The sequence below is a fragment of the Grus americana genome, chromosome 2 (assembly GCF_028858705.1).
Source record: "Grus americana isolate bGruAme1 chromosome 2, bGruAme1.mat, whole genome shotgun sequence".
NCBI lineage: Eukaryota > Metazoa > Chordata > Aves > Gruiformes > Gruidae > Grus > Grus americana.
The window spans coordinates 77,736,505-77,762,206 of record NC_072853.1 but is presented as its reverse complement, the minus strand read 5'-3'; the positions used below and the strand labels follow the sequence as shown (position 1 = coordinate 77,762,206).

Sequence of the window (25,702 nt, the reverse complement as noted above, 5' to 3'; positions counted from 1 at the left end):
ATCTTCTGGACCTAAAAGAGTCACCCTATTTCAGAGACCACAAAATGTAACAGCTTCCTAACAAAAGTCTGGAATAGTCTGCTTAGTCTCCTGGAAAAAACACCACTTGCTCAGTAACATAAAATTCTCATACTTTTTAGCATATTCATTGCTAAATCCGTTAGGCTTACAAGACAGATGCAAGAGATAACACACATCAGTTTCACAAATGTAATAAAGCTCTTAAGCAGAATATTTTGGAAGGGAAAAAAACAAACGTTAAGTTTGGAACACTTCACTGCCATCAGAAAGCAGACAACCTGAAAAATCAGGGTTTCAAGCTGGACAACTCTAATTACTGGTCCCTGGCTAACCAAAGTCCTCTCAAAGGTCAGTGGAGAAACATTATACAAATAGTTAACTTATTTTACTAGATATTTTGCAAATGCCCCACCTTGGGCACCAAAAAGGACTGACATGGTTTACAAACCAGAGCCATATGACCAAACAAAACATCATTATGACCAGCAACTGTTTCAATAACATAAATGCTTATAACAACTTTGTTTTAACACACTTGGGTCAGACTTGTCATTATCACAACCCCTCGAGCCCCATGTTGGGCACCAAAAAGACTGTGGTGGGTTGACCCTGGCTGGGGGCCAGGTGCCCACCAGAGCTGCTCTCTCACTCCCCTCCTTCATTAGACAGGGGAGAAAAGGTATAACAAAACACTTGTGGGTCGAGATAAGGACAGGGAGAGATCACTCACTAATTGTCATCACGAGCAAAACAGACTGAACTTAGAGAGGGAATTCATCTAATTTATTACTAGGCAAAACAAAGTAGAGGAATGAGAAAATAAAATCAACTCTTAAAACACCTCCCCCCACCCCTCCCATCTTCCCAGGCTCAACTTCACTCCCAGCTTCAATCTCTGCCCCCCCTCAGCGGCACAGGGGGACGGGGAATGGGGGTTACGGTCAGTTCATCACATGGTGTTTCTGCTGCTTCTTCATCCTCAGGGGGAGGACTCCCCTTAATCATTCCCCTGCTCCAACATGGAGACCCTCTCACGGGAGACAGTCCTTCATGAACTTCTCCAATGTGAGTCTCTCCCACGGGGTGCAGACCTTCAGGAGCAAACTGCTCCAGCGTGGGTCCCATGAGGTCACAAGTCCTGCCAGCAAACCTGCCCTGGCGTGGGCTCCTTTCTCCATGGGTCCACAGGTCCTGCCAGGAGCTTGCTCCAGCGTGGGCTTCCCACGGGGTCACAGCCTCCTTCAGGTGCCTCCACCTGCTCTGGTGTGGGGTCCTCCACAGGCTGCAGGTAGAATCTCTACACCCCCTCATCCTTCCTCCATGGGCTGCAGGGGGACAGCCTGCCTCACCATGGTCTTCACCACTGGCTGCAGGGGGATCTCTGCTCCAGCGCCTGGAGCACCTCCTCCCCCTCCTTCTGCATTGACCTTGGTGTCTGCAGAGTTTCTTACATCTTCTCACTCCTCTCTCCGGCTGCAAAAGCTCTAACTGGTTTCTTCCTTCTTAAATATGTTATCACATAGGCGCTGATGGGCTTGGCCTTGGCCAGCAGCAGGTCCATCTTGGAGCCGGCTGGCATTGGCTCTGTCAGACACAGGGGAAGCTTCTGGCAGCTTCTCACAGAAGCCACCCCTGTAGACCCCCCTGCTACCAAAACCTTGCCGTGCAAACCCAACACACTGACTTGCAGACCTTTACTGACAACATAAGCATAAAGTATGACCCTTCCAGCAAATACAGTACACAGAATTACTGTTGTCCATGTAAAAAATTGTGTGCTATTCCTAAGCACATACAGATTCTACTAAAAGCTCACACAGAGCAAAACATTGTGCTTAAGACAGTATCATTTGCTTCGTGAATTAAGAACACTATTTATCACCAACACCTTAAAGGATCTGAAAGCTTTTCAGTTCAGTATTCCAAAGACTATTACCTACCGTAGCTTTATCAAGTACTTTAATGGAATATGGCTCAGCCACATTGTGTTTTCTTAGTGCTTGCTCCAGCAGCTGCAAAGGGGGCCGTTCCCATTTCCCAAAAACAACTAGATCAATATCACTAGACAAAAAGAACACAGCATGAGATCCGTTAAGTCTAAAGCATAATACTTCACACACAAAAAAAGGTAAAATTGGCATTCTACATATTACAAGTCCTCCAGGGTGACTATTTTGCAACTTTTAATCTAGGTTCCCAATAAGCTTCCTTTAGCAATGCTAAAAGATGGTCTAGTGTGGTTTAGGACCTAAGGTAGTATTCTAGTTTCTTGCTTCCAGTTTTTTGATGAGTTCTTTGAGCTCCTCTCCCTTTTACCTTTCTTGCTCCCTCCCCTGACTTGCACAGTCTAACTCCGTCCCTCACCTACCCATGTTGACAGGCATGTTAATAGTTCAAACAATTTTTATCAGTGATTGTTATTCATGGAAATGAAATTTCCAGTGCTTTCCTACTGAAAATTTAATTGATGTAAAGACAACATAGTCTTTAAGACACAGCTACACAGGTTTTCCGCATCCATCTACTGAACCATTAAGCAATATAGAACAATGAACTAAAAGACATTTTGCTCTCAAAAAAGTGGGAAAACACAGCTGTGATGACTCCTCTGACTTTGCACAGTAACTCTGTGATAAGTGACACACTCTCTATAATGCACCTTATTTAAAATATGATCTTTACATAGGGAATACTAAACATTTACTGTGTCTTGAAAACAAAGAACCAAAGACTAACTCCAAACACAAGGAAGAAAAGGTAATTCACCTAAGTGTCAGTAAGTACCTAGAACAGTACAATGATATATCAAATACTTATCTCACATCTGTAAGTTCAAAACCTCTTCCCTTTGTCACATGGGACACCAGGCAAAAATTCTACTGTAAGTTTGATAGGTTTACAAATTCCAGTCTAAATTCCCCTTTGAAATTTACCATTACTCTTAAAATACAACAAGCTTATATAAAGTAAATTATTACTTACCTGGTTGGAAGATAAAGCCCTGTACTAAAGCTGCCAAATATCTGGACCTGGAAAAAACCCACACCAGTGAAATATCTTGCAATTATGAATGCTCACTTAATTTTACTTTCACAAGACTTAAGATTTTTCTGGATCTGTTAAGGATACAGCCCAGTAAAAAAGTTATTGAATTTACTTTACTACATACTCTGTTAAGCCTGTACAAATACACTTTTGCTTATAGATGTAACTTTAGAGAAAACTGTGGGGGTTTTTTTAATCATTAAATGACTACCAATCCTGCTAGCAGCAGAGTCCTTTTCACTGTTTATTTCCAGTTCAACAGAAGTTATTACTAAAAAAAAATCACAAGTGAGGACAAAATAGATGAGCTTTACAGTATCTTCTGCTCAGTATTGTGGCCACAGCCCTCACACTTCATCCTGGAAGGCTATGAAATCACAGTGGGTTGAAATGTTTTTCTGCTTGTTAATGACAACACTATTATCTGGTAATCAGAAATGTGATGCTAAAGATACAGTTTACATTACATTCCTTTTGGATGTTTTTTTGTTTGAAGGAAACTTAACTCTTGGGATAATAAATGGTTTGAAAAATACAACTTCAGTGCAAGATATCTCAGGAAGTCAAGTCCAATTTTCCCATTAAAGCAGGGCTAAAGTAATTTCCCAAATGTCAAATTTGTCAAGAGTACAAAAAAAAAATCTGGGAGTTTTAACTGTTCTTTTGTAAAATATTTATATTTACAAATACCCACAGAGTCAGGACTCCTTGCAGAAATAGATACATAGGTAGTCAGTATCATTTAATATTCAAACTGAAGTTATGCAGAGACAATCAATTTAATAAGCTTTAAGAAATGCACTTCTTGAAGTGGACAGTTCTTCACATCCCCAGTTCTCAAAATGAAAAAATTATCAGTAGCCTTCATTAACCTGAAATCTAGGTTTTAAACTTCCTCCACTTTTTAAAATAAACTGCCAAGTACTGCAAGAGCTGTGATATTAAGTCAATTGACTTAATTTTGATGTCTTATCTGTTCATTTCTAAAACATAGAAAGAGAATAGCAAGGTTAAGTGAATTGAGCTCTACAATTTACTAGAGAAGCAAATCAACACTTAAATTACACTCACATCAGCTGTAGGCCAAAGATCTTTGATGACTGTTTCTATTCTTTTCACCACTTCTCTTCTCATAGCTGCTTCTTCAGGACGAGGGGACATGAAGTCATAGAAGTCAATTATTTCTTCATGGAGTCTAAAGGAGAAAGTAGTATCAGTTCTAATGATGATTTAACTATTATGATATATTTCAACAAAAATAGGCCATAAGTTTCATTTACCATTATCATTTAACCAAGCAGTACTTTCAAGAAAGATGAATGCCACAACAATTACACTTTCATATGGGAAACTGAAGGGTTTGGGATCTGGGACAGATATGTTCATACTTGATTTTCATGGCAGCACTTCGCAGTAATCTCAACAATACCTACACATCAGCCCTCATTACATTACCTAAATGCTGAAAATGTCAAGACACCGGACACAAAAACTACTAGACATTACTAACCTTCTTACTGGCTCAACACTGAAGGTCAAATTCAATTTCTGATTCCCAAAGATTATTTTCTTTCAAAACCAAAGCATAGTCTTAAAAACTATGCAATGATCCAAATGTGAAGCAGGACAAGAAAAAATCTTCAAGTAAGTTTATTCTTCCAGGGGTTCTTACTTCTGCATAGGTGGAAGCTTACACAGACTTGGAAAAAGGCACTGGCATTAATGGTTTTTGTAGAGGGCAATAAAAAGGACATGTAAGTATTCCTTGACATGAAAACATCCACTTTGACAAACAGGGATTCCTTTGACCATTCAAGCCCTTTATTAGCCATTCATGCATATAGGAAGTGACCTTCCAACTGAACTACTCAAAGTGAGAAGTGTTAAATATATTCTCAAGTGTAAAGCACATTAATACCAGTGTTACATGAGGAGTTACATGACACTGGATCTTTATACACCTGTTAAGTCCTTTTGTTTCCCATCTCCCAATACTACAGAACACTCACTGCCAAATTTGAAAGACCAGTTTGAGTTTTCAGGTGAATGTTGTGTTTGCTTTCAATGGAAAGCCATCCAGCCATGCCAAGCAAAAAAATGCAAATCATTACTGCTGTGATATTTCACAAAAAAATTTTTTTATGTTGACATATTTGTAAGATTTCTAATTCAGGAAATGTATCAATTCGACATTGTAGTGAAATCCAATTGCTGTCCTTAAAAAAAAAGCACCACCACAAACAAACAACCAGGGTCAATCCTTAGTTAACACAGCCTTCCAAAAGGAAAATTTTATACATCTCTACCAGAACTCTTAACTCTGAGACTTTTGCAATTCATTTTAGTAGAGAATTCCCACTCTAACAGATAGCCTCCAACAGACCATATGCCCAATTTTTAAGTGTCAGAATTCCTTTCCATACATGAAGAGATTTTAGCAGTAAAGCACAAAAATACTTCTAAAAAGCAACATATTTAGAATTACTGTTTGCCCTTTCTCTTATCATAAACTGGGCCTGGATCCATAATTGAATATTTAACTACACAGCAGACTTAACTAAACATTTCAATTTGTTGATGAATCTAGCTGATTTCAAAACTTCAGAGCAAGACAGAAAATACAAACTAACATGCTCCTTTTTTGTTTCTAGAAAATACACTTTTATTTTCCCTTTCCAAGATGACAAGACCAATGAAGAAAATACTTGAATACACCTAACAGCAGTGGGGCCAAACTAAAGACTCCACATTGTCCTGCTTATAAAAATCAGCAGTAGCCAGACACAGGGTGAAAGCAAGAAAATACAAAGCATTTATCCAACTCCCTTGCAGCAATCCTTCCAAGTGTCCAGTAATTTCATTTGGCATACTTTCGGGGTGGATCCTAACCATAATGTGTATTAGCTCAAAAGACTTTTCTTCCACTGATTTTTCCAGGTCTTTTTAGTCCATTCATACTTTTGTAATTCATGGCATTCTATAAGAATTCAAGAATGCATCACAATACATAAGTGCTTTATTTTAAACTGCTGCCTGTTAATGATTTTATCTGATGCTCTTTTTCTTGAGGGGGAAAAAGTTATTACTGGTAGTTCATCTCCAAATGAAACACTTCTGAGGCTCTCAATTCATATCCACTTGTCTCTACTTACAAACTCTTTTTCAGGCTAGCAATCCTCAGGATCAGGTCCAAAGTTTGATCACTGCTAACCTTCTTCAGTTTGTTTTCAGTTGCACCATGTTTTCTGACAGGTGGCCAGAAATGCACAGTCAATACATAATTACACCATTCAGTCCATGACACACACCTGTTTTCATTTTATTGTCCATATCTTTGCAAAAACACCCTGCTATTTGAGGATATCTGAACATACAGCTGCTCTTTAAAAGAAACCATTATAAAGGACCTTCAAGGTGTTTCCTGAACAATAACCACCAACATAAAGCCCACCCACTGGGTATATTCAGCCAGAATTATTCTTCTTTAGATTCATGATTCCATATTTACTAGAATTTAATTTTATCAGCAATTTTATAACCTAATGGAGAATGAACTCCCACTGTGACTGTCTGCAGTCAGCTGTAGCTTTCTATTATCCTTTCTATCCTTTTCTCATTCATTTCTTCCCTCCAGGTATTTATGAATATATGAAGCAACAGAGCTGAGTAATTCTACCTTCCCTTATTATAAAGTAAATAATTTATTCTTTCCTTTGGTTACTTCTAAGCAGTTAACCCATAAGCCCAGCAAGTCTGTGACTGTTCAGTTTTTACGAAGTCTTCAGAAAAGAATCTCAGAAACATTCTTCTGAAAAAATACAACAGTTCTGTGTTATCAGACTGACCACATGAATAAGGATTAACAATGAATCCTTCAAGAAAATGAGACATGCGAGACACAACTACCTTTAACAAAGCATGCACTGGCCCCTTTCTTTATGTTTAATCACATAAATAACTTCTGTTTTGTTATGGTATCAATCCCATCCAACCACTCCAGAAGATCCAGACATTCCTGAAAAAAAATGTGTTTACAGTAGCCATCCCATATTAGGGTTAGGGAAGGAGAACAAAAGGGGTCACACTGTGTCCTCTACCATACACAGCATAGTCTTTCAAAAGCAGCCCCTGGTGTGTCAGCAAGGTCAGAAAAACAGCAAGCACTCTCTCACTTCAATGCCCCACTGAGCTTCTGTTCAGATGATTAACACTGTTGCAATTCTTAATCACATCATGAAAAACTCAAAAGAATACCACCCATCACTAGTCTACATTTCCTTCCCTGATGTATTTTCTAAGAAGTCAGCTTTCTACTTTGCACTGGCAAGGCAACACTTCATTTAATGCTTCAGTTTGCATGGGACAACAGCACAAGAGCTAAATAATCAAAAAATCATTTAAAGTTCAAACCATATGATGTGGTTTCATGGTTAAGTTCCTCTGGAATTCTTCAGCATATACCACCAGACACGGCTGTACAACAGTTATCATTCTGCTGATGGATTTAAACATTCCTTACTGAAATTTAAAATGACAGTTGCCTGGAGTCAAATAAAGCTCTGGTGAGAAGCCTCTTAAGCCCTTCTCTGACAAAAAGCAATGCAATTAGTTCACTTACTTTTTACTACATGATCTGACTTCTCCTGGGTGCCCTTTCACATCCCTCTGAGCCCTAGTGACTCTGGTAAGTCTCTCCCTTTTGATGTGCAAGGTTTTTCAGGTTGTAAGGCACTTAGCAAACAGGTTCTCAAACCCTCAGTCTTAACAGACTTCTATTTAGTTTGCTCTTTCCAGTTTTCCTAAATTCAACAGCTTCTACTTCTCTGAGAACATCATCTTCCTGGTCTACATCCCTCTGGAAAAGAATCAATGCTATCTTCACAGTCAGCATATGACAACATAATCATCTTAATACAGCATTTTCAAGCATTTTACCCTTTTGGCTTCCTCCTGAAGAAGCTAGAAACTAGACAGTGAAAAGCTAGAGACTTTGTTCCCTCAAGTAAGCGTCCTGTTTCTTTTCAACATCACGTCTACACTAATAAGCACATTAATTTATTCTAAAGGAACAGATAGAAAGATGACTGAATCATTTACACGGAACAAGTAATTTTTTTTAAAACACATTCATTCTAGCAAGTAAAGAATGTTTTTCTAACTGAAAAGTCTAACACATCAGCCAAAAATCCTTAGAAAAGAATAGATGCTGCAATTAAAGCATCTGTGGCTGTAACAAGAGGTGAGTACGAAAGGGAGGTAAAAAAATGAGGAGGCATAGACAGCATTTCAACAGAAGCTTTGTAGAAATAAAGGTTACAAATAATAGGATATCTTCTTTCAATGAAGTGTGAACTGTGAAACATGCCTGAGGACTTCACTGTCTCAAGATTAAGTGGTGAAAGCCCAGCAGCCACTGTGCATATTTCAAAAATCTGTTGAACTATACCTTCACCTACAACTACTGTAAAGCACAATTGCATTATCATGGAAATGCAAGTGAAATCTTACACTACAACAATCAAATGCATTCAGTAGTTGAAATCAGTGTTACAGTCTAAAGTCAGGAACACAATTTAGCAAAATAAAGGAGAAAATATATGTATGATTGAAAGCAATAGTCTACTAAGATACAGACTTTTTCCAGTATGATATAAGACTAAGACACATGCAAAAGTAGCAAAAATAGAACTATGATCAAGGAAATGAACTTACAATTCTTCTCTTCCCACCCCACTCACAACACCCACCATGTGCCTTTACTTTTTTTTATACTAGTCTTCTTCACTACCAGTAACACTCAGGTAATAGTACTCTATGCTCTATGCAATGTTCTAGGCTTACAGATGACAGATACTCTGAAAACTAGTGCTACGTTCACAGACTGTACTACCACACCAGATCAGTCTCATACTACTACGTTATTCAGATAACAATTATCTTTGTCACTGTAATTGTATGGAAAGCAGTCGAATCAAAGACTGGCAGAATAAAAAAAAAGCCTCAACTATATAGAACTTATGAATCAGCGTTGTGGAATGTTTTACAGGTAGGTACCCTAAACACTAAATTAAGTAAGAATCAAGCTTACTTTGCAAGTTAGCTACTAAGGAGAGAATGGAAGAAAAAAAGTACTTTTATTCTTATCCACAGAACTAAGACAGCAGTTTATAAAATATATTGTAGCTTTTCCATGAGAGATTGTATTGTTCTTATTTCCTCCCTAAGCTTTCTCTTTGCCCCGCACTCTTACAAGTCAGAGCCAGTCCTAATTTTAGGTTGAGTTTCTTGCCAATTAAATTTTACCTCTTAGGAGCACTTTGACAGTTCATGCACTCAAGAAACTGAGCTTGTTGGACTGACTGACACTGCAAGTTTCCAGACTTAAGTAACAGAATTTGTTTGCATTTTGGAAGAGAAAAAGAATCAAAACCTAATCTATTTTTGCAAAGTCTGTCAATGCAATAAAACTCAACCAATTACCTTATTAATGGTTGATTGTACCTTGAAAGAGTTGCATTACAAAAAACTAGAAAAGAAACTGATATACCTCTCCAAGTTAATACATGGCAAAATAGATCTGCTACATAAGCTTCTGAACAGCTGTACCTTTGTCCTGGGTTTTGGCTAGGATATAGTTAATTTTCACAAGAAGCTAGGAGGCTCACGGCCAGGACAGCTGACCCAATCTAGCAAAAGTGGTATTCCATACCATGACTTCATGCTCAGTTTATAAGGGACAAAACTGGCCAGGGAGGAGGGGCTGGGCATCAGGCTCCACACAGTGAGCAAACTGCACTGTGTACCACCCACTTTGCATATTCTGTTACAAAGTACTGTTGTTCTTATTTTCCTCTCCCTTTGCCAGTAAACTGTCCTTACCTCAACCCACAAGTTTTACCTTTGTCTTCCGATTCTTCTCCCCATACCACCAGGGGGGCAAGTGAATGAGCAGCCAAGTAGTACTCAGCTGCTGGCTAGGGCTAAGCCACAACCGTCCTTTTTGGCACCCAACATGGGGCACAAAGGGTTGAGATAATGACAGATCTGACCAGAGCATGTTAAAACAAAGTTGCTATACACATTTATTATATTAAATAGTCACTGGTCACAATGGTGTTTTGTTTGTTCACATGGTTGTGTTAGTAAATCCTTACTTGCTGTAGGTATTCCCTGCAGCACTGTGTATCACCTCTGGGAGACGGGTCAGGATTCTCATTCTGCTGTACTGTGTGATATTGACTTATAACAACATCTCTGGTCATGAGGTTAAGCTGGTATTTGTATGTGGCATTGCTGTCATGCCTGTATCTTGAACGGCATCTCTCAGAATTGATTAATAATCACACCCAATCTATGGAGAAGACATGGTGCAATACTTTCTCCCACTTTACCTCCCCTTTTTCCTTCAGGCTAGTTAGAACAGCTTTTGAGAATTTTGAATACTCTTGGGATATTCAAGGCAGCATGCTCTTATTGCTACATCTCCTGAATGTGTTTCAAGTCCTGTTTAGGGTTACAAAAAATTGTTTTAAGAATACTACCCAGAGATCTGTCCTGAGGCTGGATAGTCATGAGAGGCATAGCATGTGGGAGAGTATGGGCAGTTATCTAGAGAACTTCTCACCTCCAATGGTTTGGAACTTCACTCCCAAACAATTACAGGACCCTGATGAAGTGACAGAATATTTGAAAGAAAAATGCTGTGGGTATTCCAAAGAGGCACAACTTACTGCACTGTGCTGGGCCCTGGCCAGCATCTACCAAACACTGCTCAACAGTAGGCAGCACCACGGAGGGGAAGAGAGGAAAAACAGACTGACAGGCACTGTGGCTACTCAAACCCCAGTGACAGGCAAAAAAACTAACCTGTGCCAGTATCAGTCACCCCTATACACAAGAAGTACACAAAAAAAATCAGTTCGCTTAATAAGGGATGATGATGAACCAGGACTATCACAAGAACAGAGGAAGAGACAGAACCAGAGGTAAGCACCCAATCCCTGTCCCTGAGTGAGCTGTGAGATATGCAGAAACATTTCAGCTGTCGTCCAGGCAAGCACATTGTCACATGGCTGCTCCAATGCTGGGATAGCAGGTCCAGTAGCCTGGAATTAGAGGGTAAGGAGGCCAAGCAGTTGGGATCCCTGTCTAGAGAAGGGGGCATTGACAAGGCAATTGGAAAAGGGACAGAAGGCCTCAGCCTCTGGAGGCAACTCTTGTCAGGTGTGAGGGAAAGATATCCCTTCAGTGAAGATCTTGTACGTCATCCAGGCAAGTGGACTACCATGGAGAGAGGTATCCAGTACCTGAGGGAATTAGTCATGCAGGAGATGGTTTATTATGACCTGGACAACACGCAGTTACCCACAGATCCTGACGAAGTCCAGTGCACACGACCCATGTGGCAGAAGTTTGCATGGAGCACACCATCATCATAGGCCAATTCACTGGAGGTAACAGACTGGAAAGGTGAAGAGGCACCAATGGTGGATGAAGTGGCTGGCCAACTCCGGCAATACAAAGAAAGCCTCTTTTCTCCCTTGGCTGTGGAAGAACTGTCCCAAAAGGTCCAGCAACTCAAAGAGAATTTGTTCTATTCCCCACCTGTACGAACCAGTATCTCAGCTATAAGGAGTAAGCGTTCCTCTCCTCAAGAGGAAGGATATAGAGGGTACACACCACTAGGCACCCTGTGGTTTTACCTGTGCGACCACAGAGAGGACATGAAGTGGGATGGAAAACCTACCTCGACCCTAGAGGCACAAGCATGTGAATTGCAAGGAGAAGCAGTCACAAAAGTGGGTTCTTCCAGGAAAAACACCACTCCAGTTTCCAGCAGGTAGCCCCCCAGACAGAATGGAAGGCCTGATCATACTTACAAGCCTCCTGGAGCCTCCAAGTCATTTTTGCAAGAAGTGAATAGTGAATATGATGACCAGGATTAGAGGGGCCCTGACTGGAGAGCCAGGGAGTGATCAGCAGAACCCACTCACCCTTTAACAGTCCCTTATGGCCAGTGCGGAAGTCTAATGGAGAGCGGAGACCGACAGTAGACTGTCATGGCCTGAATGAAATCACGCTGCAGATCAGCGTTGCTGTGCTGGACATGCTAAAACTTCAATACAAACCAGAGTCAAAAGCAGCCAAGCAGTACGCCACAACTCATACCACAAATGCATTTTTCTCAATCCCTTTGGCAGCAGAGTGCAGGCCACAGTTTGCTTTCACTTGGAAGGGCATCCAGTACACCTGGAATTGACTGCCCCAGGGGTGGAAACACAGCCCCATCATTTGCCATGGGCTGATCCAGACTGCACTGGAACAAGGTGAAGCCCTGGAGCACCTGCAGTACATTGAGTACATTGATTATATGGGGCAACACAGCAGCAGAAGTCTCTGAGAAAGGGAAGAAAATAGTCTGGATCCTTCTGAATGCTGGTTTTGCCATAAAACAAAATAAGGTCAAGGGACCTGCACAGGAGATCTAGTTTTTAGGAATAAAATGGCAAGATGGATGCTGTCAGATCCCAATGGATGTGATCAAGAAAATAACAGCTATGTCCCCACCAACTGCCAAAAAGGAAACACAAGCTTTCTTGAGTGTTGTGGGTTTCTGGAATATGCATCTTCCAAGCTACAGTCTGTTAGAGTCAGCCCTCTATCAGGTGACCCAGAAGAAAAACAATTTCAAATGGGGCCCTGAGCAACAACAAGCTTTTGAATAAATTAAACAGGAAATAGTTCATGCAGTAGCCCTTGGGCCAGTCTGGGCTAAGCCAGATGTAAGAGATGTGCTCTACATCACAGCTGGGGAAAATGGCCCTACCTGGAGTCTCTGGCAGAAAGCACCAGGGGAGACTCAAGGTCGCCCTCTGGGGTTTTGGAGTCAGGGATACAGAGGATCCGAGGCCAGCTACACTCCAACTGAAAAAGAGATATTGGCAGCATATGAAGGGGTTCGAGCTACTTCAGAAGTGATTGGTACTGAAGCACAGCTCCTCCTGGCACCCTGACTGCCAGTGCTGGGCTGGATGTTCAAAGGGAAGGCCCCCTCTACACACCATGCAATTGATGATACACGGGGTAAGTGGGTCACGCTGATCACAGCAGGTTCAAATAGGTAACCCCAATCAGCCAGGAATTCTGGAAGTGATCATGGACTGGCCAGAAGGCAAAGATTTTGGAATATTGCCAGAGGGCGAGGTGACGCAAGCTGAAGAGGCCCCCCTGTATAATAACCTGCCGAAAAATGAGAAGCCATACGCTCTGTTCACTGATGGGTCCTGTCGCACTGTGGGAAAGCGTTGGAGTTGGAAGGCTGCTGTACGGAGTCCTACATGACAAGTTGCAGAAGCTGCTGAGGTGAAATGAGTCAGTTTGTGGAAGTGAAAGCCATCCAGCTGGCTTTACATATTGCTGACAGAGAAAGGTGGCCGGTGCTCTACCTCTATACTGACTCATGTATGGTGGCCAATGCCCTGTGGGGGTGGTTACAGCAGTGGAAGCAGAGCAACTGGCAGCGCAGAGGCAAACCCATATGGGCTGCCCCATTGTGGCAAGATATTGCTGCCCGGCTACAGTAGCTGGTTGTAAAGGTACGTCACATAGATGCCCACATACCCAACAGTCAGGCCGCTGAGGAACACCAAGACAACCAGCAGGTGGATCAGGTTGCTAAGATTGAAGTGGCTCAGGTAGATCCAGACTGGCAACATAAGGGTGAATTATTTATAGCTCAGTGGGCCCATGACACCTCAGGCCACCAAAGAAGAGATGCAACATATAGATGGGCTCGTGATCAATGGGTGGACTTAACCATGGACACTATTGCACAGGTCATCCATTAATGTGAAACATGCATTGCAATTAAACAAGCCAAGTGGGTAATCACACTCCCACAAACCTACCAAGGCAAGCACCATGTGCTTACAATGGTGGAAGCAACCACTGGATGACTGGAAACATATCCTGTGCCCCATGCCACTGCCCAGAACACTGTCCTGGGTCTTGAAAAGCAAGCCTTGTGGTGACATGGCACCCCAGAAAGAACTGAGTCAGACAACAGGACCCATTTCTGAAACAACCTCATAGACACCTGGGCCAAAGAGCATGGCATTGCATGGGTGTATCACATCCCCTGTCATGCACCAGCCTCTGGGAAAATCAAACAATAAATGGACTGCTAAAGACTACACTGAGAGCAATGGGTGGTGGGACCTTCAAACATGGGGATACATATTTAGCAAAGGCCACTTGGTTAGTTAACACTAGAGGACCTACCAATCAAACTGGCCCTGCTCAGCCAAAACTTCCATGTACTGTAGAAGGGGATAAACTTCCCGTAGCACACATAAAGAATATGTTGGGGAAGCCAGTCTGGGTTAGCTCTGCTTCAGGCAAAGGCAAACCCATCTGCAGGACTGTTTTTGCTAAAGGACCTGGGTGCACTTGGTGGGTGATGCAGAATGAAGGAGCAGCCTGATGTGTACCTCAAGGGGATCTGATTTTGGGTGGGAACAACCAATGATTTGAATTGTATGATGTTAATTGCTAAATAACTCTGCTATTGTATGTCATCACTACTATGGTTGCTATATGCCCTATCAATGGTATTACAGTAGAACCACCCAAATTAATGATGAACTTTCATGAAACTGAGCAAAATGCCGTGATGAAGGATCTAAAACTGGCTTCAGCAACCAGCGCTCAGCGACTTCCTCAAAATTGACATCTTCAACTCACAGTCCATGGGGATGGGCCATGCCAGATACACCAGCTGCGAGCTCCAGATGCAGCATGCAACAATCCAACAGCACACACCATCTCTCCTGCCCTGAAAGACTGTTATGACAGATGGAGCCCAAAGTCATGGATTACATGAACTCAATGGACATTTTAGAGTGACAGCCCATGGACTAAGGGAACAATATCTGCGTATATATGTAATACAAGAAAAGTGGTGGTGATTAATTGGGAAATGTAGAATCTGGGCATGATGTAGACAGTATAGAATAAGGGGTGGATAATGTCCTGTTTGTTGGCTAGGATATAGTTAATTTTCACAAGAAGCTAGGAGGCTCATGGCCAGGACAGGTGACCCAATCTAGCAAAAGTGGTATTCCATACCATGACTTCATGCTCAGTTTATAAGGGACAAAACTGGCCAGGGAGGAGGGGCTGGGCATCAGGCTCCACACAGTGAGCAAACTGCACTGTGTACCACCCACTTTGCATATTCTGTTACAAAGTACTGTTGTTCTTATTTTCCTCTCCCTTTGTTGTCCCAATAAACTGTCCTTATCCCAACCCACAAGTTTTACCTTTTTCTTCCAATTCTCCTCCCATTCCAATGGGGGGGGCAGGCACAGGGAGTGAGCAAGCAGCTGCATGGTGCTTAGCTGCCAGCTGGGGCTAAACCACAACAACATTACTCCTGACTTAGGCTGCTGGACTTCACCACACCACCAAGAAAACATCACATAATTATTTTGTTGCATCAGTGAAGGAGCAAACCATATGTTAAACCTTGGAACCAAATCAGCAAGCTTGCTGTGCCAATAAATAGAACCGCTAAACACTGAAATTCCTGTCTTAATACTATTCTTTTCAAATGCCCAAAGATAGCAAGTGATTAACATCCCAGACAAGTCAGAAAGATTGCAACAGCAGAAACACATTAGTGATGAGCGACTAATTATGCCCATGTAGATCAGGTATGCATTACACCAGGTTATCCACTGAAACATTTAAGAGAAGCAACTCTTGACATAATCTCGAGCAGCAGTAATTCAAAATGCATCCACCAAAGCACCACCACCAGCAAAGCTTGCACATTCAAAGTCAGTGTATCTGCAAGGCAACAAAAGCTAGAAAAGCCTTTTCTGGATTTAAGTACTGCTGCAGTTCACCATATAAAAGAGGAAGCTTCTTAAATTAAGAATCTCAACCAGAAGAATAAGGTGTTTCAAAGACTATTAAAGATACCACACTGGTTGTTTAGTAAAAGCATGCATCACTAATCAGATTTTAGGGAAAAAAGAGCTTCTACCACCTTGTCACAGGATTCCATCAGAAGATGCCTTCAGAAACCCTGAAGTCATGTACAAAGCAGGGAAAGAGGATTGTAAGATTAAGGATATCAAAAAGGATTATGAGGAACCATTTAATTAGATGCAAACCTATGCTTGAGAAAGAATAAACTAGCTCAGGAGCCCAAAAACCTGCTTCTATTAAGTGAATTAAGTGATCACAATGCATGACAAGTAGAGAAGCTAGTTGCTTTCTGTGAGGTTTTTGTTTGTGGGTTTGGGTTTTTGGGCCTTTTTTTGGTTTTGTTTTTAAATCCCTCAGAGGTTTCCCTGATCCCTAACTATATGGGGAGAACTTGTCCCAAACCAACTTTTTGGTAGAAAATACTTCACAGAAAAATCTGTTCTTGATAATTGGGTATTCACCAAAAGCAACATTCACTTGATACTGCATTTGTAGCAGAAGAACATTAAGCAGTAATCTTTTTTTTTAATTTAGAGGCATTAGTTTTGACATTCATAATAGTCAAACTAGTCAAAAGCAGAATCAATGCAACACATGAATAGTTACGACTATATCAAGATGTCAACATATCTTTTGGAAATGGAAGTAGCATCTTAAAGGAAACCATTAGGAATTATTTGCAAGAATCAGTGAACCACAAAGGAAATCCTGTTATCTACTTGAATTTCCAAACAGCATTTGATAATAGTCCCACACGTCCTTATGAAGAAACTAAGCAGACACAGGATGAGAAGGGATACCTTTGTGTAGATAAAGAACTGTTTTAAGCAGAAAGCAAGCAGCTGGAACTCTTAGTTTTTATATTAAAGGAAGGTCCCTAGAGAAGTCCCAAAGTGTCCCATGCTAGTGAACATCCTCATAAGTGATCTGGCAAGTGGACAAATAGTAAAGCAGAAAAGTGTGAGGCTGCAAGGCTATGTAGAATAAGCCAGCTCAAGAACCACAGATGGACATTAAAATACAGACTGCATAATAAAGTAGCAGTCTTGAGACTGCTAGTATTGACATAGAAAAAAATATAAGCACAACAGAGGCATATGAGAAAATTCTATCTTTACAAAGATGCAATGAGGGGTTCTGTACCAGCTCTAAACACTGAGAATCAAGATCGTGAAATAAGAATTCTGTTAAAAAGTCTGTTCAAAACTCAGTAGCCAAAAAGAACAGGCAAGTCTCATGTTAGTAATCAGGAAACAAAGTACAAGATAGAACAAGATAGCCCAAGATGTAGGAATACTGTGACACTATCACACACAGGTCTGGTTCATCCAAGTCCCAAAGATACAACAGAACTGTAAAGCATACAGAGGTGATAAACATCTAGAGGCAGGAAACAGCTTCAACAGAAGGAATGATTAAATAGACTAGAAAACACACAACTGTCAGGTCATTCGACTCTCCCCTTCCCTCTTTCAAGTCGGCTGCAAAGACCACTCATGGACTGCCTCATTAGTGCACAGACATGTGGCTGGCAGCAACTACAACCCTAGTAACAGCCTCAGGACAAAAAAAACCCTGGATCTTTACATAATGCATAGCTTAACTGAGGAACACCTTGCCACAGGACACTGCTGATCCCATAAGCTCATAACAGCTCGAGATGAGACAAACTGATACATAAAACACACAAGTTTAACAATGCACTGCCTGTAGCCCAGGTAGTCTGAGAACCACCGATCATTTAAATCTGAGAGATTATTCCAGGAAATATCACCACAGGCTCATGTTGATATATTCTTCTCCCAAGATTTGGCATTGGCCTCTAATGGTCTCACTCAGTACAGCTGTTTATGTTCCTAGTGCCAATTATCTTTACTGCCAAAGCCTAACAACTGTGAAAAGCATCATGAAGCTGATGCCAGGATTAAACTGCTCCAAACATGGCCCATTCTCCTTTACACACAGATGTGAGCACCTGTCATACAAAGCCTTCTCATGTTTTACTACCATAGCTCACCCTTTCTGACTGACCTCTGGTACTATGTTCTCTATCAAGTCTACTGCTGCCAAAATATTCCCTTCATTCAATTACTGAAAGCATCAGTCTCTAACTTTACATTAGGCATCCACCTTGCAAGGAAACTTTGAGCTTTACCTACTCAATCAACTCAGTCGACCACAAAAAAAGAGATGTTCTGTTCTTTTGACAATTCATCCAACAGCTACCCTCGAACTCTGCTGCCTACCAACCTTTAGGCATGAAAACAATCTGTTCAACCACATTCCGATGCTCTCTCAAGTCTCTCTCCAGAAATTTACTATAACAAGCAACTACTCCCACCCTCCTCCTTGCATACTACAGTATATACTGCCTAGTGCTGCCCTGATCCTAAAGCCAGATGAAACAAGAATCAACTGTACATTGCCAGCACTGCCTGCCTCTTACATTAAGACCTTCACTACAGGTATCCACCTAACATTGCAGATAACAGACACTAATGATTTACAGTAGTGTGGATGAAGCATAGCCCACTGTGTTGATTCTTTATTAGAAGGTATTAGAGCAAGACAGCACTGTTAAGTACAGGGAGGAGTTAGAATACCACCACTGGTAAATCCTTAAAGCCCTTACAAGTGCTGGACACCCCAGTGTAGACAGTAAAGGCTTCACAGAGCTACCAAAGTCTGCATTTTTTCAGCTCAGACAAAATACAAGAAAATAAAATTTGCAAAAGGGGCTGACTGTGGCATCCCTACACATTAATTTGCATTGTCCAGCTCTGACAGCAGCATAAACAGCAGCAAGGGTTGACAAACATGGAACCAGAGCTATGGAAGGTTCTGAATGCAATGCATTTTTAATAGCACATTGCACAAAACCCAGTAATTAAATTTATCTTGGTCACCAAAGTTCGGCAATACATCATAAACATGAAAAACCCAGTAAGACTGGAATTAGAAACACTTCAGCATACAGCTGAAGAAATAAAAAACTAATATAGACTTACTATATAGTAACACCACCACATCTGAGTAGCTACAGAAACAAATCTCCGGACATCACTTTCGGTACACAGTATCCTTCAGCTGCAAACTGGTGAACACTGAAGCAAGTTTTCCAAGGAAGCATCATCATAAGCTTACCTTGCTTATGAGAACTCTTCCCAGGTTATCTATGGTCACCAGACAACGCTGGCCTGAATCCTCCTTCAGCCTAAGCAAATGTGGAGATGTTTGTGCTCTGCAACAGAACTTCTGTGTCATTATCAAGAGACAGATAAAGACAACAGGTATGGAGGGGGGGAAAATGAATGCAATAAGTTGTCAGATGCTGTGCAACACTAATTAATCCAGGCAGCGCGTTATTCTGACATATAACACTTCTGGTATCCACACTAATCCTCAACAAGCCAGTTCTGTTGTTTCTACACAGCACTGTAATGTACCAAGCAGATGTCAGGTATTTCAGCACTAATCTCATTCAACATCTACAATTAATCTAAATAATTAGTTGAAAGTATTAAGCAGAACAGGCTCATATTCTTAAAAATGCCTTAATTCATCATTCAATTTGTTAAATTCATAATAAGAAGCAGAATAATTCAGATATGATTTTATACTATCTATAAGCTATTAGCTACATCTTAAGAGAAAGTGCCATTAGCTGTGTACCCAAGCGATGTAAACCTAACAGCAGAGTCCTTTGTAAAAAGTTTAGAATAGTTTGATTCCATATTTTGAAATAAAATTCCAACACTTTTAAACTCTCTGGATGCTTAAATTAGTCATATATATATAAATACTGACTTTACAGAAACAGAAAGTATTACTTTGATGTACAAAGAAGGCAGACCCTAAGATGCTAGATATAGTTTAAAACCACTTGAGAGGATACTTTACAGTAGCAAGAAACCACATGTAGTCCTGAACATCAGTCAATAGTTAGTGTTAACCTCATAATATTAAAGGACACTTATCCGCATTGCATATGAAACAAATCATTTTGCCATGTGTACTCCTAACCTAAACCCAGGCATTTAAGAATTTACACTGTTGCTATACTAATCACTCTGTTGAAGCACTGGAATAAACATGGCTTCATTCACCTCACTCCTTACCTTTCAAAAATCTGGAAAAAGATGACACAGGTCAATCTATGGCATCCTAAAGCATAGCTTTAGGATGAAATCTAATCAAGCATGGCTATTCTCACCTCTGTTTTATGAGAAGGAAAATTTCCTTTACAACACAAAGATTGGCATGCTGCTGTCAGAAGGTGGTAAAAGCAATAGGTATGAGTCCACTAGAGAAAAGGAATGCTGTACGTAAAACGGAGCAAAACACAGCCTTTACAACATAAAGCATTCCTAAACATCATCACACCTACCATCACAAAGCCACTGAATATGATCCAATTGAAACAAATGGTGACTTGCACTGCTACAGATCATCTCCAGCTCTGAATGAGAAAGCTGAGAGCACAGTACTATTTGAAAGCATGCAGGCATTTCATCAAAAGTACTACTGCAGCCTGGGAGAGGGCAAAGAGAGATTACCATTCTTAGTCTGTTACCAAAAGACAATACAATAACACTGGGAGCTACTGCATATCACTGGAAAATTTCAGCATCTTGTAGAAAAGCATTCTGCAGAGAACAATATCCATGGCAGAGTAAGCTCTAACCTTCATGCGTAATATGACCATAAGAGCATCTGTAATCAAGTCATTCTTCCAATAATCTATGTCCAAAGCAGACTGCAACCAAAAATTTTAAGAATCACACTTTTTGACAGTTGCATACACCAGTTTGACACCACTGAAGATGATCTGTCAACAGACCACCACAGTTATGGAAGCGATGGTTCAGGACTGGGCTGACTGTTCCAAGTAACACCAGGCAACAAATCAGGAACCTAAAGGATCCAGAAGAAACTTCTGTCAGGATCTATTCCACCCCAGTCTTTCCAATGCATTTTTATTTGAACAGCCAAACAACACATCAGCCTGGCTTCAGGAAGATTAAGTTAAACTCACCAGTAGTCAGGAATTACTGCAGAAGATTGCCACTTAATCAGTGACAATATTTTTGTTATTTCCATCATGTAAGTATTTTATAAAAAAAATTCTAACACCAAACAGAAAATTGTTTTGGAATACACATTTGTCCAAGATTCACCCTGGGTAACAGAACTCAAAGCTTAAATATGAGAAGCAGTTTCTGCCTTAAGTCTATGGTTTCAACTTCCATGCTCTCCTTCAGCACTAGTTCCCTGCTACTCTAAGGAAAGCTAGAACAAGCTGTAGTTACTGGTGTCCCACTCCTAGTATCAGGTCTCACTGTAGTAAAACAGATACTTGACAAGATCAGGAAACACAGCTTCCACTTTCAAAGATACTTAGCCAAGAATTTGTTATTAATGCATCAGCAAAAGAACAACCTGTATTATGGAACTGAATAGTGCAACTGAAGCTAGGCTAAACAATTTTCTTGTGTATGGATTCTCTATAAACTTATAGATGAAAAGTGGCATAACCTTTATTAAAGGAAAGCCAACAGAAGACAAAAGGGTAGGAGATGAAAGACAAGGATACGTGATTACCATAGGTGGTGCTGCCCAACAGCTAGAGGCACCTGCAGTGCCTGGATTTGATTCCCAGGTTTGCCACAGACCTGCTGCATGACCTCGGGCAGCTCCCTCATCCGCCTGCCTGGAGCGCTACCTCAGCAACGCTGACTTGTCTTACACAGATAAATTAAAATGTTAACTAAGTGTTCTACTGCATCTCTATGGAAATAAAACAAAGAAATTCAGACTATTTTTAAGACACTATGGGAATTTTAGACATATATCTTATTAGTACAGGACCCAAAGCTCCTAGCATGACACCTCTTAAACATCCAAATCTTAGCTTCATGTAAGCAATTTTCATTTTCAGCCAGTTTGGAATTCAAAAGCAGTAGTCACAAGTCTTGTCCTCCCGGGGGGGCTATGGTTTGCAAAAACTAAACTTCAGGAACATCTTTTAACACTTCTGGATAACTTCAGTGTACTTAACACCTGACAGCACCACCCAAAAGAGGAAAGGAAGACATTGTCCTGAAGTTAATTTCTCACTTAAATTTCTCCAGCTCCAGAAGTGCACTCTGTTATCTTTATCTATTTCCTTCTACAAACATGCAGTGCCTTTACTCCATGGGCATCCAGGGGTCTTGAATTTTAAGAGTTCCAAGAAACTATTGTCAAAATGACATCAAAAATCTGCTATAGTCAATCAATGCAGGTAGCACTTTTTCCATTAATAAAATAACCTTAACATTAGAAAGCAACAATTCCCCTTGGCTGAGCGAAATCTGACAGCTGAAATACAGAAACCTCATGGAACACCCCAGAGGTGCTTTGCTCAAGTTCAGTCCCTTCTACATGCTGATCAGACCAAACTGAATACTCAGCCTTACTAACTATCCATTTATATGAGAAAGTTATGGCCTCAGAATAGGATACGCTTCATAAAAGCATTCTCTTAGAAATCCATGACTTCAGATATTGGCTGGCTCAATCTATTCTAGCACTACAATGTTTCCCTTAAAGATGTTCTAAGACCATGCTGACTTTCATGCTTATTTCAGCCAGAACTGGGCACTTCCCTTTCAACTGATGTTCCTAACACTCCCCAAAGTAACCAGTCTACTACAGCCTAAGCAGAGGTATTTAAAAATTAATGCAAGGGTTTTCTTTGGGCTCCTCTGAACTGAAGCCCTTCCAGTTCCCCCTTACAATGAGAACTGAGCCCCAGGAGCTTTGACAAGCATCCCCCACCCATCTTTGCTTTAATTATTGTAGGTGCCTTTTGATAGTGGCCTGAAAACTTCACCTCTCCACTTACTACAAGACAAGGCCTAATCCCCTGCATCTATGGGTTCCCAGGCCCTGTCTGTATCGCTGCTTCAGCCAGGACCCACCCAGCCAGCACAGACCAAGGTGATTTACGAAACAACACGGTTTTGTGCCCCACCATCCCCCATCATCAACCTCACTGCCACAGCCTGCTCCAGAGGAGTTTGTGTGACCCCCAACCAACCCACCCCCGTGCCCGGAGGGGCCGCAGGAGAAGCTGCCGAGGTCCCCTTTATCTCTGGGGCTGCAGCAGCCCCAGGGGCCCCGGCTGCTCACCCCTGCACGCCCGGGCTGTATTTCCTGGTCTTCCAGGGTGTGCCGGGGCTCTGCAGTGCTGGCTGAGGCGGCTGCCGCTGCTGGTGGGGGGAGTTGTTGATGGCGACGCCGCGGCTGCCGGAGAGCAGGTAATTCATCCCATAGGTGCTGGCTTTATTCTCTCGTTTCCTACGGCCCGGGTGGTACTGGTGCTGCTGGGGAGACGCCGGCGGCGGCGGGTGGGGACTCCGCGCCAGGTGCTGGGGCTGGTGGTGCCCGTTCACACCGTTCACTTTGTTCTCGTGGAAGTTAAAAAACTCCCCGGGTCCGGCCCCGCTGCCCAGCAGCCCGGGAGGAGCCACCGTTGCCGCCCGGGGGCCGCAGGAGGAAGAGGAGGAGCCGCCGCCTCCGCCGCCGCTGCACGATCCCGAGGAGGAGAAGCCGGGGCTCTCGGTGCCGGACTCCACCGACGAGCAGGAGGACGAGGAAGACACGGAAGGCGACTTCTGCAGCCGACGCCCTCCCTCGCCGCCGCCGTTCACCGCCGCGGGGCCGGCAGTGGCAGCGGGAACCAGTCCGGTCAGCAGGGCCGGAGGGGAAGGTGAAGGCGAAGGCGGCGAGGAAGAGGAGCAGCAGGCACCGCCGCCGGGCGCCCCGAGCCGCACGCAGCTGTGGCCGCGGGGCGGGGAAACGGCGGAGTCCAGCGCCGGGGAGTTAAGGCAGAGGTAGTGCGGGAAGCTGGCGCCGCCCCGGCCCCCCACGCCCTGCGAGGTCTCCCAGATCTGCATCCACAGCGCATTCGCGGGGCCTTTCTGCTCGGGCTGGATCCAGGCCACGCGGGGATCCATCCACGCCCGCCCGCCTCCGACCCTCACGGCCCGGCCAGAGCGCCGCGCCGCCGCCCGCTCACCGCCCGCCGCGCACTCCCTCGCCTCAGCGCGCCGGCCCCGGCAGCGGCGCTAGACACGGGCCGGGAGCAGCGGCATGTGTCGCGGGGAGGAGGGAGGGAGGAGGGAGGGCGGCGGGAGGGGCAGAGCCAGGCGAGGCGAGCGCGGCTCGGGAGGAGCGGAGGTGGCGCAAACTGTACCCGGCCCGGCGCTGCCCGGAGCGCTCCCCTCGCCGTTCCAATGTGGCGTCCCCCTCACCAGGGCCAGAAGCAGCACTGCGCATGCCCCGCAGATTTTAAACCTTCACCAGAGACGGCCGCCCTGGCAACCGCACATGCGCGCTGGCCGCCCCGGGGGGAGGGGCCAGGCCCGCCGAGACCGGTGGGAAGGGGGAGGGAGAAGGACGTTGGGAAGGCTTCCCTCACTCCAGCGCGTTCGGCCTCTTGCGCATGCGCCTCCGGGGGACGTCGGAAGGGTTCGTAAGCCTTCAGGCGGGAGGAGGGGGTGTGGCGTCCGTCGCGCCTGCGCGGAGCGGCCCTTCTTCACCCCGGCTGCGCCTGGCGAAGCTGCCCTGGGTCTGAGCGCCGCCGGACAGCGAGAAGGGGAGGTAGCGCGGCCGTCAGGCGCTGCGAGCTTGGCCTCTGCTGGCGGGAGCCTGTGGGAGGCCGCGGCCGTTAGCGGCTAGAGAAGCCGCGGTGCGGGGCAGCAGCCAGCCGCGGCCCAGCGACGGTTTTCCACAAGCACCGCGTTGTCTCCTTCCGTACCGGGGTTTATCTCTGAGGAGAGGTGTAGCCTTGTTTCCACAGAAATGAAAAGGTGAATTTTGAGGAGTAGCGGAGGTGAGAAGCGAGTACAGGCAGACCTACTTCTAGAGGGGCTGAATGGTGGGGGCTGAGCGGGGCCCTACTGACCCCCTGGAGGAAATGGGAGGCCCAGGGGTGGGTGTGCTGTGCAGCACACAAGTGAGGGCAGGCTCTCTTGTCTTTCTAGCAGCAAGAAAGCACCGCGAAGTACTACGTTTCCACTGGATACTCAGGTTTCTATTGGGCTTGAAAGTCAGTGGGTCAGTGCCTCTTCCAGGGCATGTCTCTGTAGGGGATGGGTTTCATGTGCAGTGATCACTGGGTAAAATGCATATGGCTGGTGGAGTGGGATCAAATGCAGATAACACTGTGTTTCTTCTGTGGTCCAAAGATCAGCTTTAACAGCCAGCCTTCCAGAATGGTATTCATAACTGTTTTCTTTCTAATCCAGTGATTTGGCCTCTTCCTTGAGCAGCTTCAGCATGTGTATGGATCAAGTGTCCTCTCTGTGGGGTACCCCCAGAGTCTCCAGTGGTCCAGGAATTGCTGGTCAGTTGGATACAGTCTTTACCTGACTGCAGAACAGCAGAGAGAAGGGTTGTAGATGCATAATGACAAATAGTATCAGGGAATCCCAGTTACAGCAGCCCTCCAATGCAGTTGTGTGGTACATCTTAGGTGATCTAACAACTTGTGGGCACAGAACAGGAGAAAAGGAGAGGTCCCACTCTCCATAATCCTGCTACTCCCTTTCCCTGCTCCCTTGCACAAGCCCTGATATTGATCAGTAAGCTAATCTGA

The 25,702-nt window shown here is 43.4% G+C and overlaps 1 protein-coding gene across 5 annotated transcripts in view; it reads right to left on the bottom strand.

Moving 5' to 3' along the window:
• Positions 1 to 24,448, bottom strand: part of TENT4A (terminal nucleotidyltransferase 4A) — a 67,434-nt gene extending 42,986 nt beyond the window's left edge. For 2 of the 5 annotated variants that reach the window (XM_054817178.1, XM_054817179.1), the window contains exons 1-4: positions 23,233 to 24,448; positions 4,138 to 4,261; positions 3,004 to 3,050; positions 1,962 to 2,082 (exon numbers count right to left, since the gene is read on the bottom strand). In XM_054817178.1, coding sequence (XP_054673153.1) covers positions 1,962 to 2,082; positions 3,004 to 3,050; positions 4,138 to 4,261; positions 23,233 to 24,059 — 1,119 coding nt within the window. In that variant the 5' untranslated portion in view covers positions 24,060 to 24,448. The remainder of the gene's footprint in view (positions 1 to 1,961; positions 2,083 to 3,003; positions 3,051 to 4,137; positions 4,262 to 23,232) is intronic. The other 3 variants (XM_054817181.1, XM_054817183.1, XM_054817180.1) reach the window with 2 other exon arrangements.
• Positions 24,449 to 25,702: the final 1,254 nt, after the last annotated feature.